At 46.2% G+C, this 18,996-nt stretch overlaps 1 protein-coding gene across 5 annotated transcripts in view; it reads left to right on the forward strand.

The window, feature by feature from the left end:
• The first annotated feature begins 12 nt into the window (after positions 1-12).
• Positions 13-18,996, forward strand: part of mdn1 (midasin AAA ATPase 1) — a 67,368-nt gene continuing 48,384 nt past the window's right edge. For 3 of the 5 annotated variants that reach the window (XM_005942110.3, XM_042228302.1, XM_014340000.2), the window contains exons 1-15: positions 13-302; positions 499-725; positions 892-1,116; positions 1,951-2,058; positions 2,356-2,548; positions 2,624-2,833; positions 3,225-3,356; positions 3,744-3,847; positions 4,064-4,178; positions 4,846-5,024; positions 6,097-6,178; positions 6,906-7,001; positions 7,145-7,257; positions 8,690-8,838; positions 9,001-9,061. In XM_005942110.3, the coding sequence (XP_005942172.1) occupies positions 207-302; positions 499-725; positions 892-1,116; positions 1,951-2,058; positions 2,356-2,548; positions 2,624-2,833; positions 3,225-3,356; positions 3,744-3,847; positions 4,064-4,178; positions 4,846-5,024; positions 6,097-6,178; positions 6,906-7,001; positions 7,145-7,257; positions 8,690-8,838; positions 9,001-9,061 (2,090 nt within the window). In that variant the 5' untranslated portion in view covers positions 13-206. Of the gene's footprint in view, positions 303-498; positions 726-891; positions 1,117-1,950; positions 2,059-2,355; positions 2,549-2,623; positions 2,834-3,224; positions 3,357-3,743; positions 3,848-4,063; positions 4,179-4,845; positions 5,025-6,096; positions 6,179-6,905; positions 7,002-7,144; positions 7,258-8,689; positions 8,839-9,000; positions 9,062-9,455; positions 10,022-10,748; positions 10,845-10,987; positions 11,101-12,532; positions 12,682-12,843; positions 12,905-18,996 lie in introns of those variants that run through there. The other 2 variants (XM_042228303.1, XM_042228304.1) reach the window with 2 other exon arrangements.

The following is an 18,996-nucleotide window of genomic DNA, read 5'->3' on the forward strand; positions in this document are numbered from 1 at the left end:
GGGGAGGTAACGAAGTTGACCCGGAAGGAGTCTGGCTTCACTCACATGTGGATGGCATTTTAACGCCAGAGAACGTGTTTGTGTATTGAGATATACACGCGAGTGATGAACCTCTCAGTTTTCTTCAGTAGCAGGGAAACATTATCGCCAACAGATCCCAGAGGCTGGTGTTTGCTGTAGCCCTCCACGAAAAGACATTTGAGAAGATGGAGAATTTAGTACTGAGTCTGTCATCACTAGGCACCATAGCGAGACATGTTGACAAAAGTCACAGCCAGCTGAGCCAGTACCTAGCAAAGCAGGTAAGATTTGTTATTTCCTGAGCATATTATGATGGAAATAATGTGTTTATGTTCACATTGAAACTCTGCATCGTTAACCTTTCCTTTACGTGTTAGCGATCACGACCCTGTAGATTACGTTCAGGCTCGGTAACCCACAGGATTTAATTATTTTGGGTTGATAGTAAAACGTGTGGCCCACGTGATGTCTCCTCAGATATGGAGCCAGCAGGACAGGCAGTGTATTCTGGATTGTTTGGCTCAGCTGCTGCTAGAAAAGGATTATACTCTACTGATTGCACGGCACTTGCGTCCTCTGACACTGGACCTGTTGGAGCGCAATGCTGAGAGGGTGAAAGCTGGAGGCAGCATCAACCATGACCTCCATGAGCGCCTGTGTGTGGCCCTCAGCAAGCTTCTCAGCATCAGTCCTGACGCACAAACGTAAGTGTTCTGAGAAAACTACTGGTGCTGACGTTTGTCTTATTAAATCCTGTGCTCATTAACCCAGTGCAGACCTAGAGACTCTTGATCTTCATTTGTGTTGTGACACTCTTACACAGTAAAGTAAACAGTGTATCCTGACTAACTCTCAGCACCTCTCCTCAAGGTTTGGCGCAAGGTACTTCGACAACGCCCCTCCGGTGTTTCAGAGGCTCTTCTTCACCAGTGAAGAGTCATCAGCTGTGCAGTATGGCCCCAGAAGGATGAAGCTGCGTGACCTAATGGGTGCCACTTTGCGTTTCCTTCAGAGTGATTGTGCCAAGTTCCGAATGCTCTGGGACTGGAGCCCCTGCATGTCCCTTCTCCTCACCAGTGATGTCATGGTGCGATGGTATGTGCCTGCGTCATGTTTAGACCTAGATATCATTAGATATAGATATTGGATTTTCAATATGGAGAAAAGCGTCCTGGAAAAAAACAAAAACGGGAAGCTTTTTTTAAGGAAATAAAGGTGGAGCCTTCTCCTGTCAGGACTGACTCGGCTGCACGCTCAGGTTGGTGGAGAAGAGCACTCTTTAGCTGGCTACTCCATCTGGCTTAGTTGTTTCAAAAGCTTTTGCTACAACGTAAAGTCATTAATAAATCATAATAAACAAAATCAACTAGTTGCAATACTTGCACATATTTAGTCACAGCTAGTGTTAAGTTCAAAAAGTTGACTTCAGATGTATTAAATTGATTTGAGTGCATAATGCTAAAGCATGGAGCCTGTCTTGATATAAGATATAAGTCATTCTACTCTCAATCCAAAATCCTGAGCCAGTATTCCAAATGAAAGCATTACTGGATGGACAAAAGATGCAAAACGAGAGAAAGAATGTTACCTTCTACATGTTAGCGTTTACCAAAGATATTATATTTGGATAGAAGCCCTTTGTAATCATCACAAATTGGTTAGTATCTATAATTTAATTGCATATTTTGTCATAGCAATTAACGTAGGATTATATTTACTTGAAGATTTAATCACAAAATGCTGTTAGACAAAGCCAAAAGTATGCTATCAGCACATTAGTGTTGATATTCGAATCACTTTCTGGTTTAACTGCTCAAAATATTAACCAGTAATTTATAGCTAATGCTATTATATTTAACATTCAACATTTATTCTTTGTTTTGTACTTGACCTGCAAATTACAGTTAATGTCACTTGTCACTCTAACAGGTACACCGCCCACTGTTTAGCATTGGTCTCTCATATGACTGATAACCAGAAAACCATCTTCCTGAGGAAGGTGCTGACGAGTGATGAGATCCTACACATGAAAATGAAGTATGTACCGGGTGTTTGGTGTTGACACTTGACCCAGCCATTCGCATTCGCAGTCTAAATGTGTTATTGTAATGGGATGCTACTGTTACATACACACAAACACATATACTTGTATTATATAAATACATTTCACAATAAACAAAAATATAGGACACAGCCTTATAGTGCTATTGCTGTTATTTCTTTATTTTTTCCACATATTTATGCACATGTCTGAACTTATTTTATCAACAACAGTCATTAATTGTAAATCTGATATTGTGGCGCTACATGCCTTTACCATTGATGCTTCTTTAGGGGTTTGGAAGAAACTCAGCAGCTGGAGTTTGAGAAGGCCCTGGTTTTAGCCAATCAGGGCTATGTGACGTGGTGCCAAGAGAAGGCCAACAAGTTTACTAGAGGCCAGGTGGTATCAGAGGACTTGTCGCAGAATGTAGTGGCAGTCTGTGGTGTTGTGCTACCCAGGATAGTTCCTAGGCAGCCTGAACAGGTAGGTAATCTTTGCAATATATCTGTCTCTGCTTTTTTTTTTTTTCCTTTCCCTAATATTGGTTTCTACTTGTAGATTAATCAAAAGGATCTGGTGTTGGTTGACTCAACCTGCCGCAATCTGAGACGACTGGCATTGGCCGTGGCCTCCCAGAAACCTGTACTGCTCGAGGGTCCTATTGGATGCGGTAAAACTGCTTTGGTAGAGTTTATGGCTGCTGTCACCGGACATGCCAAAACTACGGAGATCCTCAAGGTGCAGCTTGGGGATCAAACTGACAGCAAGGTGAGAGACATAAAAGGAAAAAACATGTTGTTTCTTATGGTTCTATAGGAAGTGATGAAGCATTATATTTGACATTTAATATATAAAACAAACATTTTACAAACTGTCAGAATTGTAGGATTTGCAGGTTTGCATCCATATGTACTCAAATCAGAACGTCCTGGCCACTGTTGATGTAATATTCACAATATTTTGTTGATGTTGTGTTTTGTTTTGTTTTGTTTTTTTTGATGATATTTTGTTGAAGCACCTTGTTGTTGTGATTTGGCACTGTATAAATAAAATTGAATTGAAGGTGTTTCTTCTAGTTTCACAAACTTTTTTGAGTTTTCTAATAACTCATTTAGTCTGAAGGCTGAACATTTCAAAATGTCCTTGTTTTATATCACAGGTGCTCCTGGGAATGTACCGTTGCACTGATATACCAGGGAAGTTTATATGGCAGCCTGGAACACTAACACAAGCCGTGTCTTCAGGCCAGTGGATCCTCTTGGAGGACATTGACCATGCTCCTCTGGATGTGGTGAGTAAATACCCTACCTTTTTAAATATGAATGAATTGAAAACCATGGACTGGTATTTATAAAGCATCCAAACAAAGTTCTCAAGATTACAAGTCCCATTTTACATTGGTAGTGTGTTTCATTCTGGCCCAGCATCCATGGGCAGTTGAGGATCACCTATTAACCTAACATGCATGTCTTTGGATTATGGGAGGAAGCTAGAGTACTCAGAGAAAAGCCACGCAGGAAAACATGCAAACTCTACATAGAAATTCTCTAGTCGGGGGTTTGAGCCATCAAGTTGTTGCTGTCAAGATGACACTGCTAACCGTTACACCACTGAGTTGTCACTGGCAAGGAAAAAAAACTAGCCCTAAAAAGTTCTTTTTTTTTTTCCTCTCTCTCAGATATCTGCGCTCCTCCCTTTGATGGAGAATAAAAAGCTGATGATTCCGGGGCGAGAGGACTGCATTGATGTTGCGCCTGGATTCCAATTTTTTGCAACCAGAAGGTCAGACTACAGCGATTTGTTAAGGGATATGAAATTCTGATATGACTACTGAACCTGTCACATGTGCTTTGTGACGCTGGGATGTGTAATCCTATGTACGGTTAATCATTTCAAACTGTATGTACAATTGAGATGTACTAAAGAGTAATGCATGTTTCAATGAACACTGGCCTGTCAGATTTTAGTAGCAAGTAACTTGTGTTTTGTGGACTGTAGGATGTATTGTAGTGGTGGAAGCTGGCACAGACCCCAGAACTCCCATGCAGTGCTGTTGGACAAGTACTGGACGAAGCTGCAAATGGGCAACATGACACGAGAAGAGCTGAAGAAGGTGATTGGGAGGGTTTTCATGTTTAACTTCACTGTGGTTTCAACAGTAGATTCCCTTTTTTTGCAAAAATATGTGCCTGTAATCTAAAACAAGACATTAGCTTTAGTGTTACAATTAGTGTTTTATTTAACCAGTAAGGGAACTCCTCCTCTCCTTGTATAATGGTCCATCCCTTGGTATCTCCTTCACGCTCATGAAACCGTACTTGTTCTTAAAAAGGACTTGCTGTGTCTAGAAGACGCACACAACTTTTTTTGATTGGATAGAGGGATGTCTTTAAAAATGCTTAATTAAAAACACATTTAGCACCTTACCAAGGAGGAATTCAAGCAAGTTAAATCGGGCAGCAGCAAGCATCGTTTTTTTTCCTTTTACTTATGAAGTTGCATTATATTCGGACACATGGAAGTCATAGGAGTCAAAGCCTGTATATTTTCATCGATTTGGATATTTAGAAACTTTGAGATGATCTTTTCTGCTGCAGTTAGGGACAAACTTAAGATTTCTGGTCAGCAAGTCAAAAATGATGTTTTTGCTACAGGGTTTTAATCCGTTTTTTTGCAATATAAAAATCCTAAATCTTTTTTTTTTTTTTCCTCCATCGTGCATTCCTGCTGTAAGTTCTGTTGTATCTGTTTCAAGCTGATCCTATCCCTCGTGTATGTAGGTGCTCATTAGTAGATATCCGAGGCTGTCTGTGGTGTCAGACCATCTCCTGGAAATCTTCTGCCAGCTGACTGGGGAGAGACACTCTGAGCTGGACACAAACAGCCCTCCAATGCCTGACAACAGCCAGCAGCACAACTCTGACGACAAAAGCACACAGCTGAGGGCGCTTTCACTGAGGTGAGCCCCAGCTCGCTGCTCTCTCTTCTCCTTTTTCCTTTGTCTAACATTTAAATTCTAATCAACACAGGAAATTGACCTGTGGCACTGAAAACATCAAATTCCACTGAATTTTATCCACTGGTGACTAAGGCTGCCAGTTTTAATAACATCTATTATTAATTAAAGTACACCGGTTGTTTAACATACTTAAAGGTACACAAACCAACTCACCCCAACCCGACAGCTGAAACAAAAAACTAGATGTTTCAATGATTGCAGCGCATCAAAACTGATTCTGGAACAGACAAAGCAGGCTAACATTAAGGTTCTGCAGTGGACTTCCCAAAGCCCCCAGTGTCTGTTGAAGGTGACATTTAACCAAATGTTAGTGGGTTATACTTCTGACCCAGTATGTTATACTTTTGACCGTGTGTAGATCAGAGAAAATCCAAAATAAATGTAAACCTGTGCCACCCAGTTGTTGTTGTTGTTGTTGTTGTTGTTGTTGTTGTTGTTTTTTTGTTTTGTTTTAAATCATTAAAGATCAATCACTGCATATAGGATCATGGGGTTTTGATATACGTTGTTTCTTGAACATCTGGCCTATAATCCACAAAAGCTGTATTGTCATCGCAGTCATTTGGGGCATACGCAGAACCATGACCATGGAATTTATGGTCTTAAATCTATCACATTATCCCCTCCATCCAGTCTGCAGTTCAGTCTTCATGTGATGAACTGGTTTTCAATAAACTCTCTGCTGCGATCCATAGTTTACTGATTAAAATGTCCTTAGAGCAGGAAACTGGAATCACAGATTAATCAGGTCACATCAGTGCATTTAAGTAAAAGTGGACTCACTAAAGTGCTGATTGAAATTTCTGTGTTCTTTCCACGTTCTTTTAGTTTGGTAGATGGGTGAAAATTTGTGATCCCGTGTCTGTTGTGACAACCGCCTTGAGGCGACTTTTGTTGTGATTTGGCGCTATATAATTAAAATTGAATTGAATTGAATTGAACCAAAATCAGGCTAGAAAGATAAGAAGTCTAAAAAATATGTTCTGGATACTTCTCCATTGTCACTCTACAGGGACCTGCTGAAATGGTGTGAGCGAATCAGCGTCAACTTTGACTGCACCTCATCAGCTACAGCACAACATGTCTTCCTAGAGGTCAGTGAATTCGATTTATGAAAATGATCACATATGGATGTTTCATTCATACACATGCCAGACGATATTACCATAGAAACCAATACACGGTTGTAACCTCCAAGACTCATCCACGTATTTCAGAGCCAGCCTTGAAACACCTTTTATTTTTTTTATTTTATTTTTTAATGCAGTGACTATGAAAATGAGAACATATCATTTACTGTGTAGTAACTGAATCGTAGGATGTTGTTCGCAATAGACATTTTGGATAGTTTCGGCATGAAAGGGACACATGAGATGAACAAGAGTACTGCTGATCTTCCTACTCTGGCAGGACAAAATTGTCCCTGTTCCATAGCTATGTAGTTAGTTGTTTCTCTAACTACTGGGCTAAAATCATAGGAACACAGTTAACTAGATCGCTAACTACATGCGACATACAGTCGTGTGAAAACGTATTTGCCCCCTTCCTAATTTCCTCTTTCTTTTTTTTCTTTTTTTTATATATGTTTGTCACACTGAGATGTTTTAGATCACGAAACAAATTTTGATATTAGAAAAAGATAAGGCAACTAAATTTCTAAATGAGGGTGTTTTATCATTAAGGGGAAAAAAAGAAGAAAGAAACCTGTGTGGAAAAGGATTGCACCACCTTGTTTAATAATGAATTGGCTGTGATTAACCACATTTTTTATAAAGCGCTACTCTGTGAATTGAGTCATTTTCTGGTCTTTGTCTCCCTCAGGCTCTCGACTGCTTCACAGCCATGCTGTCTCATCCCGAAAGTAGACTGCGAATGGCTGAGATCATTGGAAGCAAACTGAACATCTCCAGAGAGAAGGTATTTGAGTGAACAGTTTTATGGTAAATAAAAGCAGTTTGAAGCATATGTTTCGGATTTGGATAGAGGACCATTCTGATGCCACTGAAATCCAATTTAACTGTAATCTTGGTTTTTAATTTGTGGCATCTGCTTTTTTCCAGGCCCAGCACTTCTGTCAGATGTATCAGCCTGGCATCTTGCTAACTGAGCTGGAGGCCTCAGTGGGCAGAGTGACTCTGATTCGGAAACAGACTGAAGCAGTTCAGCTGAGTGTGTAAGTGGGACATCCTACTCTGGCAACTCCTTTTTATGTTTCCACGATATAAAGTGCTGTGACAAAGTATTTACCTTTTCTGATTTATTTTTGTCATGTTTCAGGTCATTAAACTGACTTTAATATTAGATGTAGATGACTTCTAAAAACAGCAAGATGCTGTATGTAAATGATGATTTTATTTATCAAAGGAAAAAAATGCTTGTTATTCATTCGTTCCTACTCAGATTGGCTGGATGCGACTTTGACTTGTTTTCCATTACGATCGAGTACCACCTAATGTGTGTGGGGTGGTTATAGCAACATGATCAAGTGTCCCGTGATGTAATTAGTCTGCGACTTGAACGCCATGACAAAGGTGGACTTCCAGGTGATGTTATACCTGCTCGGTCTGTGACTTTCTGTGAAACTTGGGGACCACGGCGATTTCCCTGTTGCCAGGTTTCAAAAGTGGCGGTTTTGATTTTCATGAAGGAGATGCTTTCATGACTCATCAAGTGACTAGCTAATCCACTGATGTGATCATCCGAGATTGCTCGGGGCCCCATTGGGATGCGTACTAAAAAAGCTACCACCTAAGGGAAAACCGTGGTGAGCGACCAGAGTAGGTACAAATGGAAAAGTGACTGTAATCTCTCCAGTGTGTCTTGAGACTGGTCCGGGGGGACATGTCTAGAACACCTCACCTAGAAGGCACCCAGGAGCCATCCTTGTCAGATGCCCGAACCACCTCACCTGGCTCCTTTCGATGTGGATCAGCAGCTGCTCTACTCTGAGCCCCTCCCGGATGGCTGAGCTTCTCACCCTCAAAACTCAAAATTCCCACCGCTTGTACCACGGTGTTTTGGTTGCTACCCAGAGCTTAAGATCATAGGTGAAGGCAGGAACATAGATCGACCGGTAAATTGAGAGCTTTTTGATTTAGATTTTTTTTTTCAAAATTCGCCTCTCTTTTCACCATAATGGACCGGTACAGGGTCCACATCACTGCAACCGCTGCATCAATCCATCTGTCAATCTCCCGCTCCCCTCACTTGTAAACAAGACCCAGAGATACTTAAACTCCACTGCATCAAGTGGAGGGGAGTTTAATTCATCCCTCATCCATAGTGGGTGATGCACCCTTTTCTGGCTGAGGACCATGGCCTCAGACTTGGAAGTGCTATTCACATTTCTGCCACTTCACACTCAAGCTGGAGGCCACCACCGTGAAGCCAGCACAACCACATCATCTGCGAAAAGTAGACACCCAAGTCGGCAATGCAAACCAGGCTCTTGCAACAGTTATATAAGGGCCGAATGCAAAAGTGTAATATTTTTGCATCCACGTGTTTATGTGGGTGAACATTAAATTCAATGTTGACACAAAAAGTGTTTTTGTTGTTTTTCTGCAATGTGCAAATATTAACTGTTAATGTGTTGTTTTAAACAGGGAGAACCACACATTTGCTGCTACACGACCATCTGCCGTGCTACTTGAACAACTGGCAGTGTGTGTGGCCAAGGGAGAGCCGGTTCTTCTGGTGGGGGAGACTGGAACTGGAAAGACCTCTACTGTACAACAACTAGCTAGAATCACAGGTGAGCTCAGGTTTGCGCAAAGATAAAACTTGGCTGTGGCTCACTGGTGGTTTGAACCCCCCCTCCCTCCCCCTGTCACTATGTCTTTAAACTCCAATTATCTCCATAAAGCTCTGTGAATGGTTCATCCTATTTGAAATATTTCCTGTTTGTTCAATCCAGGACACAGGCTGCGGGTTGTGAACATGAACCAGCAGAGTGATACCGCAGATCTGCTTGGAGGGTGAGTCACACAGCAACTGTGCATTAATTGCATAAAAATAATACTCTGTCACTAAAACTATATAGATAAGAACAGCAGTCAAGTGTTTGTGACAACTGGCAATGAGTCATTCACATTGTGGGGTTGGGAAGCTCATCTGTAACTGGAAGGTTGCCGGTTCGATCCCCCTGCTCTCTCTGTACTTGTCATTGTGTCCTTGGGCAAGACACTTTACCCTACCACCTGCTGTTGTTGGCCAGAGGGGCCGATGGCGCGATATGGCAGCCTCGCTTCTGTCAGTCTGCCCCAGGGCAGCTGTGGCTACAACTAGGAATTTTGGTTTGGGGGGGGTTTTTTTTTTTTTGAATAGGATCATGGGGTTTTGATATACGTTGTTTCTTGAACATCTGGCCTATAATCCACAAAAGCTGTATTGTCATCGCAGTCATTTGGGGCATACGCAGAACCATGACCATGGAATTTATGGTCTTAAATCTATCACATTATCCCCTCCATCCAGTCTGCAGTTCAGTCTTCATGTGATGAACTGGTTTTCAATAAACTCTCTGCTGCGATCCATAGTTTACTGATTAAAATGTCCTTAGAGCAGGAAACTGGAATCACAGATTAATCAGGTCACATCAGTGCATTTAAGTAAAAGTGGACTCACTAAAGTGCTGATTGAAATTTCTGTGTTCTTTCCACGTTCTTTTAGTTTGGTAGATGGGTGAAAATTTGTGATCCCGTGTCTGTTGTGACAACCGCCTTGAGGCGACTTTTGTTGTGATTTGGCGCTATATAATTAAAATTGAATTGAATTGAATTGAACCAAAATCAGGCTAGAAAGATAAGAAGTCTAAAAAATATGTTCTGGATACTTCTCCATTGTCACTCTACAGGGACCTGCTGAAATGGTGTGAGCGAATCAGCGTCAACTTTGACTGCACCTCATCAGCTACAGCACAACATGTCTTCCTAGAGGTCAGTGAATTCGATTTATGAAAATGATCACATATGGATGTTTCATTCATACACATGCCAGACGATATTACCATAGAAACCAATACACGGTTGTAACCTCCAAGACTCATCCACGTATTTCAGAGCCAGCCTTGAAACACCTTTTATTTTTTTTATTTTATTTTTTAATGCAGTGACTATGAAAATGAGAACATATCATTTACTGTGTAGTAACTGAATCGTAGGATGTTGTTCGCAATAGACATTTTGGATAGTTTCGGCATGAAAGGGACACATGAGATGAACAAGAGTACTGCTGATCTTCCTACTCTGGCAGGACAAAATTGTCCCTGTTCCATAGCTATGTAGTTAGTTGTTTCTCTAACTACTGGGCTAAAATCATAGGAACACAGTTAACTAGATCGCTAACTACATGCGACATACAGTCGTGTGAAAACGTATTTGCCCCCTTCCTAATTTCCTCTTTCTTTTTTTTCTTTTTTTTATATATGTTTGTCACACTGAGATGTTTTAGATCACGAAACAAATTTTGATATTAGAAAAAGATAAGGCAACTAAATTTCTAAATGAGGGTGTTTTATCATTAAGGGGAAAAAAAGAAGAAAGAAACCTGTGTGGAAAAGGATTGCACCACCTTGTTTAATAATGAATTGGCTGTGATTAACCACATTTTTTATAAAGCGCTACTCTGTGAATTGAGTCATTTTCTGGTCTTTGTCTCCCTCAGGCTCTCGACTGCTTCACAGCCATGCTGTCTCATCCCGAAAGTAGACTGCGAATGGCTGAGATCATTGGAAGCAAACTGAACATCTCCAGAGAGAAGGTATTTGAGTGAACAGTTTTATGGTAAATAAAAGCAGTTTGAAGCATATGTTTCGGATTTGGATAGAGGACCATTCTGATGCCACTGAAATCCAATTTAACTGTAATCTTGGTTTTTAATTTGTGGCATCTGCTTTTTTCCAGGCCCAGCACTTCTGTCAGATGTATCAGCCTGGCATCTTGCTAACTGAGCTGGAGGCCTCAGTGGGCAGAGTGACTCTGATTCGGAAACAGACTGAAGCAGTTCAGCTGAGTGTGTAAGTGGGACATCCTACTCTGGCAACTCCTTTTTATGTTTCCACGATATAAAGTGCTGTGACAAAGTATTTACCTTTTCTGATTTATTTTTGTCATGTTTCAGGTCATTAAACTGACTTTAATATTAGATGTAGATGACTTCTAAAAACAGCAAGATGCTGTATGTAAATGATGATTTTATTTATCAAAGGAAAAAAATGCTTGTTATTCATTCGTTCCTACTCAGATTGGCTGGATGCGACTTTGACTTGTTTTCCATTACGATCGAGTACCACCTAATGTGTGTGGGGTGGTTATAGCAACATGATCAAGTGTCCCGTGATGTAATTAGTCTGCGACTTGAACGCCATGACAAAGGTGGACTTCCAGGTGATGTTATACCTGCTCGGTCTGTGACTTTCTGTGAAACTTGGGGACCACGGCGATTTCCCTGTTGCCAGGTTTCAAAAGTGGCGGTTTTGATTTTCATGAAGGAGATGCTTTCATGACTCATCAAGTGACTAGCTAATCCACTGATGTGATCATCCGAGATTGCTCGGGGCCCCATTGGGATGCGTACTAAAAAAGCTACCACCTAAGGGAAAACCGTGGTGAGCGACCAGAGTAGGTACAAATGGAAAAGTGACTGTAATCTCTCCAGTGTGTCTTGAGACTGGTCCGGGGGGACATGTCTAGAACACCTCACCTAGAAGGCACCCAGGAGCCATCCTTGTCAGATGCCCGAACCACCTCACCTGGCTCCTTTCGATGTGGATCAGCAGCTGCTCTACTCTGAGCCCCTCCCGGATGGCTGAGCTTCTCACCCTCAAAACTCAAAATTCCCACCGCTTGTACCACGGTGTTTTGGTTGCTACCCAGAGCTTAAGATCATAGGTGAAGGCAGGAACATAGATCGACCGGTAAATTGAGAGCTTTTTGATTTAGATTTTTTTTTTCAAAATTCGCCTCTCTTTTCACCATAATGGACCGGTACAGGGTCCACATCACTGCAACCGCTGCATCAATCCATCTGTCAATCTCCCGCTCCCCTCACTTGTAAACAAGACCCAGAGATACTTAAACTCCACTGCATCAAGTGGAGGGGAGTTTAATTCATCCCTCATCCATAGTGGGTGATGCACCCTTTTCTGGCTGAGGACCATGGCCTCAGACTTGGAAGTGCTATTCACATTTCTGCCACTTCACACTCAAGCTGGAGGCCACCACCGTGAAGCCAGCACAACCACATCATCTGCGAAAAGTAGACACCCAAGTCGGCAATGCAAACCAGGCTCTTGCAACAGTTATATAAGGGCCGAATGCAAAAGTGTAATATTTTTGCATCCACGTGTTTATGTGGGTGAACATTAAATTCAATGTTGACACAAAAAGTGTTTTTGTTGTTTTTCTGCAATGTGCAAATATTAACTGTTAATGTGTTGTTTTAAACAGGGAGAACCACACATTTGCTGCTACACGACCATCTGCCGTGCTACTTGAACAACTGGCAGTGTGTGTGGCCAAGGGAGAGCCGGTTCTTCTGGTGGGGGAGACTGGAACTGGAAAGACCTCTACTGTACAACAACTAGCTAGAATCACAGGTGAGCTCAGGTTTGCGCAAAGATAAAACTTGGCTGTGGCTCACTGGTGGTTTGAACCCCCCCTCCCTCCCCCTGTCACTATGTCTTTAAACTCCAATTATCTCCATAAAGCTCTGTGAATGGTTCATCCTATTTGAAATATTTCCTGTTTGTTCAATCCAGGACACAGGCTGCGGGTTGTGAACATGAACCAGCAGAGTGATACCGCAGATCTGCTTGGAGGGTGAGTCACACAGCAACTGTGCATTAATTGCATAAAAATAATACTCTGTCACTAAAACTATATAGATAAGAACAGCAGTCAAGTGTTTGTGACAACTGGCAATGAGTCATTCACATTGTGGGGTTGGGAAGCTCATCTGTAACTGGAAGGTTGCCGGTTCGATCCCCCTGCTCTCTCTGTACTTGTCATTGTGTCCTTGGGCAAGACACTTTACCCTACCCCTCTGTGTTGGCCAGAGGGGCCGATGGCGCGATATGGCAGCCTCGCTTCTGTCAGTCTACCCCAGGGCAGCTGTGGCTACAACTGTAGCTGCCTCCACCAGTGAGTGAATGAATAGTGGAATTGTAAAGCGCTTTGGGTGCCTAGAAACGATTAGTTATGTCTATAACTTCTGTTCCCTGAAGGAGAGGAACGAGGTACAACACATAAGTATGGGATATCACGCCCTCGCGTGTCCTGGCTGAAGAAACCTTTATTCACGCCTTTACGGCAGATGACGTGTGATGACACGCGCACGGCCCCGCCCGCACATATAGCCGCTGTCATCACAGTCATCCCTCAGTTCGATAGCCGCTCTTCACCGAGCCAACTGCTCAGTGGGGCCACCCTGTGTTGTACCTCGTTCCTCTCCTTCAGGGAACAGAAGTTATAGACATAACTAATCGTTCCCCTTCAGTCGATTCACTCGGTACAACACATAAGTATGGGACATATATACACGCCCCGCCGAGCAGCCACCGAACCGGAACGGGACCACCACATCCTTAGTGAGTGGTAGACCCAGCAGAAAGGACAGCCTGAGCCACCGAAGGGGCCGTAACGTCCAGCCGATAAAACCGCACAAAAGTGTGCGGCGACGCCCAACTAGCCGCTGCACAAATATCAGCCACAGGCACCCCTCTAAAAAGAGCCCACGAGGTCGCCATCCCCCTGGTGGAATGAGCTCCCACCCCGTGGGGCAACGCAAAACCTCTGGTGCCGTATGCCAGCGAGATAGCTTCTACAATCCAGTGGGACAGCCTCTGTTTGGACAGAGCTCTACCTCTATTTGGATTAGCGAAGCAGACAAACAGCTGGTCACATAAACGCACATCCCGAGTGCGCTCAATGTAGGTGCGTAGCGCACGCACCGGACAAAGAGAATGCACCCTCCCCTGCTCCTCAGATTCAAAAGGAGGGGAGCAAAAGCTCAGCAACTCAAACTCCATTGAACTATAAGATGCAGGCATGATCTTGGGAAAATAGGCAGCATTCGGACGCAATACGACCTTGCGGCCATCAGGAGAAAACTGTGTGCAGGCAGGATGCACAGACAGCGCATGAAGGTCACCCACTCGCTTCGCTGAGGCCAAAGCGAGAAGTAATGCGGTCTTATACGAAAGAAATTTCATATCCACAGACTCAACGGGTTCAAACGGTGGGCCACAAAGGGCCTCCAACACCAAAGACAAGTCCCAAGCAGGGACACTGGACTTAAGCACGGGCCTCAGCCGGCGAACCCCTTTCAGAAAACGCACGGCGAGGGGATGTGCACCTGGTGTCACCCCGTCAAAACCGATATGACAAGCAGATATAGCCGCTAAATAAACCTTGATTGTCGAAAACGAAAGGCCTTTATCCAGCAGCTCCTGCAGGAATGTCAAAACATCCACAATAGAGCACTGAAATGGGAGAGTGTGGCGGTCCTGGCACCATCGCTCGAAGGCTCGCCATTTGTAAGCGTACAAGCCTCTAGTAGACGAGGCTCTGGCGCTCTGAATTGTCGCTATCACACTAAGTGGCAAACCCTTAGCAACCAAGTTTAACCTCTCAGCAGGTAAGCATGAAGGCGCCACAGATCCGGGCGCGGATGAAACACTTCCCCTCCCGCCTGAGAGAGGAGATCCCTGCGGAGAGGAAGCTGCCAAGGACTTGCTGCAAGCAGGCTGATTATTTCCGCATACCACGACCTCGCGGGCCACCAAGGGGCCACCAGGATCAGAGAGAGGGAATGCCGACGCACCCTCTCCAGAACCGGAGATATCATTTCCACTGGGGGAAATGCATACAAGAGCACGTCTGGCCATTGGTGCGCTAGCGCGTCCAAGCCCAAGGGTGCATCGTGGTCGATTATGGAGAAGTACAGGGGGCAGTGAGTATTTACCCTGGAAGCAAAAAGATCTATTTGCGCCTCGCCAAATAGATCCCAAATCCGAGCCACTATCGAAGGGTGTAACCTCCATTCTCTCACCAGAGGACCCCCCCTGGAGAGAAGGTCCGGCCCCAGGTTCAGGTGGCCCGGGACATGGGTGGCTCTTAGAGTCAGAAAATGAACACTGCACCATAACAGCAGAGAGCGAGACAGCTGCAACAGGGGAAGAGAGCGTGTTCCTCCCTGCCTGTTTATGTAAGACACCACTGTTGAATTGTCCGTCCTGACTAAGACATGCTGGCCCTGCAGGACTGGACGGAAATGCTTTAGAGCTAAGAACACTGCTAACAGCTCTAAGTGGTTGATGTGCAGCTGGCGCTGAGCCGCGGACCAGATCCCTCTCACTGACGCACCCTCGCACAGCGCTCCCCACCCACTTAGGGAAGCATCCGTGGACACCACCTTGCGAAACAACACCCTTCCAATCCGAGAGCCCTGATGCAGTAGCCCGGGCTCCCTCCAAGGACGGAGAGCTAGCATGCAAGACGCGGTTACCGGCAGCCTCCTCTGGAGGTGACGCGAAGCACACAAGCGGTGAGAGAGAGTCCAGCGTTGAAACGCCCTCATTTTCAACAGCCCAAGTGGCACTACGGCGATCATAGATGCCATCATGCCCAACAAGCGCAATATCGTCTGGAAACGCAGTCTGCGTCCCAGCTGAAATTGAGCGAGGCAGCGATGAAACGCGGCCACTCTGTGCTCCGACAAACGTGCGCGGCTGGAAAGAGAGCATATTTCCAGACCGAGAAAAGTGATCTGTTGACCCGGGATTAGCGAGCTCTTTTGAAAGTTCACAGAGAACCCCAGTGTCTGAATGTGTGACAGAACCAGCGACAGCTGTGTCTCCGCCTGTTCTCCGGAGCGAGCTACGAGAGCCCAGTCGTCTAGGTAGGCCAAGATGCGGATGCCCCTCTCCCTGAGGGGCGCTAGCGCTGCCTCGGCACATTTCGTAAAGGTGCGGGGAGCGAGCGACAGCCCGAACGGCAGCACTAGGTATTCGTAGGCTACGCCCTCGAATGCAAACCTCAGAAACTGCCTGTGTTTCGGGTGTATAGCGACATGGAAATAAGCATCTGTCAGATCGATTGTCGCAAACCAATCTCCCGGGCCGACTGCACTCAAGAGCTGTCTGAGTGTTAGCATCTTGAACCTGTACGTTCGCAGATACGTGTTCAAGACTCGCAGGTCGAGGATGGGACGAAGCCCTCCCCCTTTTTTCGGAACGACAAAATAACGGCTGTACCAACCTTTGTCCGTCTCCGAAGCGGGGACCACTCGTATTGCTCTTTTCTGCAATAGCGCCCGTATTTCCTCTCTGAGTATCATGGCTGCCTCGGAGTTGACAATCGTGTTTACAACTCTTTGGAAACGAGGCGGCTTGACCCGGAACTGCAACCGGTAACCCATGGCAACGGTTTGCAGCACCCACGGAGAGGGGGCGCAAGCGCGCCACTGAGGGAAGTGAGCAGCCAGCCGGCTGACCTGCAGCACCGACGGCGGGGCGCCGTCGCCCCCCAGTGTGTCTGCAGGGGACTGCATCCCCTGCCTGACCTGGCTCATTTCGCCTGCAGGTTGAGCATTTGTGATTGTTTGAGAATAAACAACACTCTTTATTGATTGTAACATGGAAACATGTACATTCATACATTTTGTTGGATGCACCTTTTCTGGGGCACAACAACGAAAAACAGCGGGAACACTCGATGTGGTCGCTTGAACATTTAACACACCTGAACCGGGAGTTACCTGAGGCAATGTGTGTGCAGGGGTTTTGTGCTTGGGAGACAGCGATAGGAAAGTGCAGCGCCTTCTGGGGCTGACAACCTGAACAGAACTTAAGCGGCACCTCTTGTGCGGCAACAGAGGGGTAAAAACAGCGTCTCCCTGCTGCTGGACCCCTTCTCCACTCGAAACCACGGCTAGGAGGGCTGAGGCTTCTTCCTCCTGGGCGTCGGGTCCCGTCGGGGGCCCGAGGGTGGGCCTTTGCCCCAGGCCGACTGGCGTGGAGCTCGGGCCGGAGGACGTGCTCTCGCCGGCGGCACACCCACTCCAGCAGTGGGCGCCGGTCTCTTGCCAGCCGTCAGAGGAGCGGCGGGCCTGTGAGAGCTAGCTGTGGGCTTGGGCTGGGGCTGGCGTCTGGGGATGATGTCGCGCAGAGCTTCCGTCTGCTTCTTCCTCAGATCGAATCTAGCCTGAATGGCTTCAAGTGAATGTCCGAATAACCCAGCCGCAGACACTGGTGCGTCCAGATACACAGCTCTGTCCCTATCCGGGACGTCGGAGAGGGTCAGCCACAGGTGCCTCTGAGCCACTACTGTCGAAGCCATCCCTCTGCCCAGGGAGAGCGCTGCACAGCGAGACGCACGGAGGATGTAATCCGTGGTGACTCTGACCTCGTTAAGAAGAGGTGACAGCGGGCTGTCATCAGGAACCAGCGATCCAAGCTCCGCCAGGCACATAGCCTGGTACGTCTGGAGCATGGTGACGGAGCTCATGGCGCGAGCAGTGCCGGCCTGAGCCCGATAAATCTTCTCCAGCTGCGAGGCCGAGAATCTGCAGTGCTTGGACGGCAGAGTTGCGGGGCCACCGACACCATGGTTATGGGACGGGGCCAGATAAGCAGCCAGAGACGGCTCCATAGGGGGTGGGTTAGCTAAGCCAGCTCCCTCGGCGCCGTCCAATTCCATGTACTGTCCATAGCCGGGCACAGTGACGCGGGTAGACAGAGGTTTGTCCCATGACGCTGTTAGCTCGCAGAGAAAGTCTGGGAACATGGGAAGGCAGTTTTTGGCCGTTGCGGGCTCCGGTGGGAGGAAAAACCCCGCGAACCGCGACGGCTTCCGAGCTGGTGGAGGAGAGGGCCAGTCCACCTGCAGCTTCTCAGCAGCACGGCGAAACAGGGAGAAAAGAGAGGTGTCATCGTGGCCGACCGGCGCAGCAGCGGCGGCACATTGGGCCGACAATGAGCTCTCCTGCTCATCCTCCGACAAACCATGGATGTCCAGGCCGATGTCCAGCACGTCATCGTCTTCCTGGGGAGCGCTGGCGGGCTTCAACCCAGGCTGAAGCCCGTCAGCGCCCCTGCATGGTTCCGGCCCGTCATCGGCTAACCCGTCAACGTATTCCATGTGGTCAGCCCAGCTAATCGCGGGGACATCGACCGGAAAATCCTCGTCTTCGGACTCGGACGAAGCCGGGGCTCCAGACTCGGAAAGAAGAGGGTCATGCCGTGCGACAGCCGAGCGTCCCAGCACTCTTTCCACAAACGTCACCCGTCTTTCCAGGGTCGAGCGCCGGAGCTGGCGACAAAACGCACAAGCTTCGGGCTCCGTCAACGCTCTCCTAGCGTGGACGATCCCCAGGCAGACAGGGCAGGCATCGTGCTGGTCGCTGTCGTGCAAAGAGAAACCGCATCCCTGAGGACAGGGGCGAACAGAAGATTTCTGCTTTGCTCGCTTCGGTTTGGAGTCCATTCCAAAACGCAAAGCGAAACGCTGCACAAGAAAAACTTGAAAATAGCGCTCCGCGGGCAGCCTACGCACCAGCTGGGCGGTGGAGGCTAACACCAACAGGGGCAGTTAAGCTAAGTTCAAGTTGGCAGACAACGGAGCTAACTAGCAGCAGCTAGCTAGCCCAACTCAGCAGAGGTGTTCTCAGCGAGGTGAAGAGCGTAAGAACTGAGGGATGACTGTGATGACAGCGGCTATATGTGCGGGCGGGGCCGTGCGCGTGTCATCACACGTCATCTGCCGTAAAGGCGTGAATAAAGGTTTCTTCAGCCAGGACACGCGAGGGCGTGATATCCCATACTTATGTGTTGTACCGAGTGAATCGACTGAAGGGGAACGCGCTATATAAATGCAATCCATTATTATTATTATTATTATTATTATTATTATTG

Source organism: Haplochromis burtoni, unplaced genomic scaffold (assembly GCF_018398535.1).
Source record: "Haplochromis burtoni strain Fernald_Lab_line unplaced genomic scaffold, NCSU_Asbu1 Contig_317, whole genome shotgun sequence".
Taxonomy (NCBI): domain Eukaryota; kingdom Metazoa; phylum Chordata; class Actinopteri; order Cichliformes; family Cichlidae; genus Haplochromis; species Haplochromis burtoni.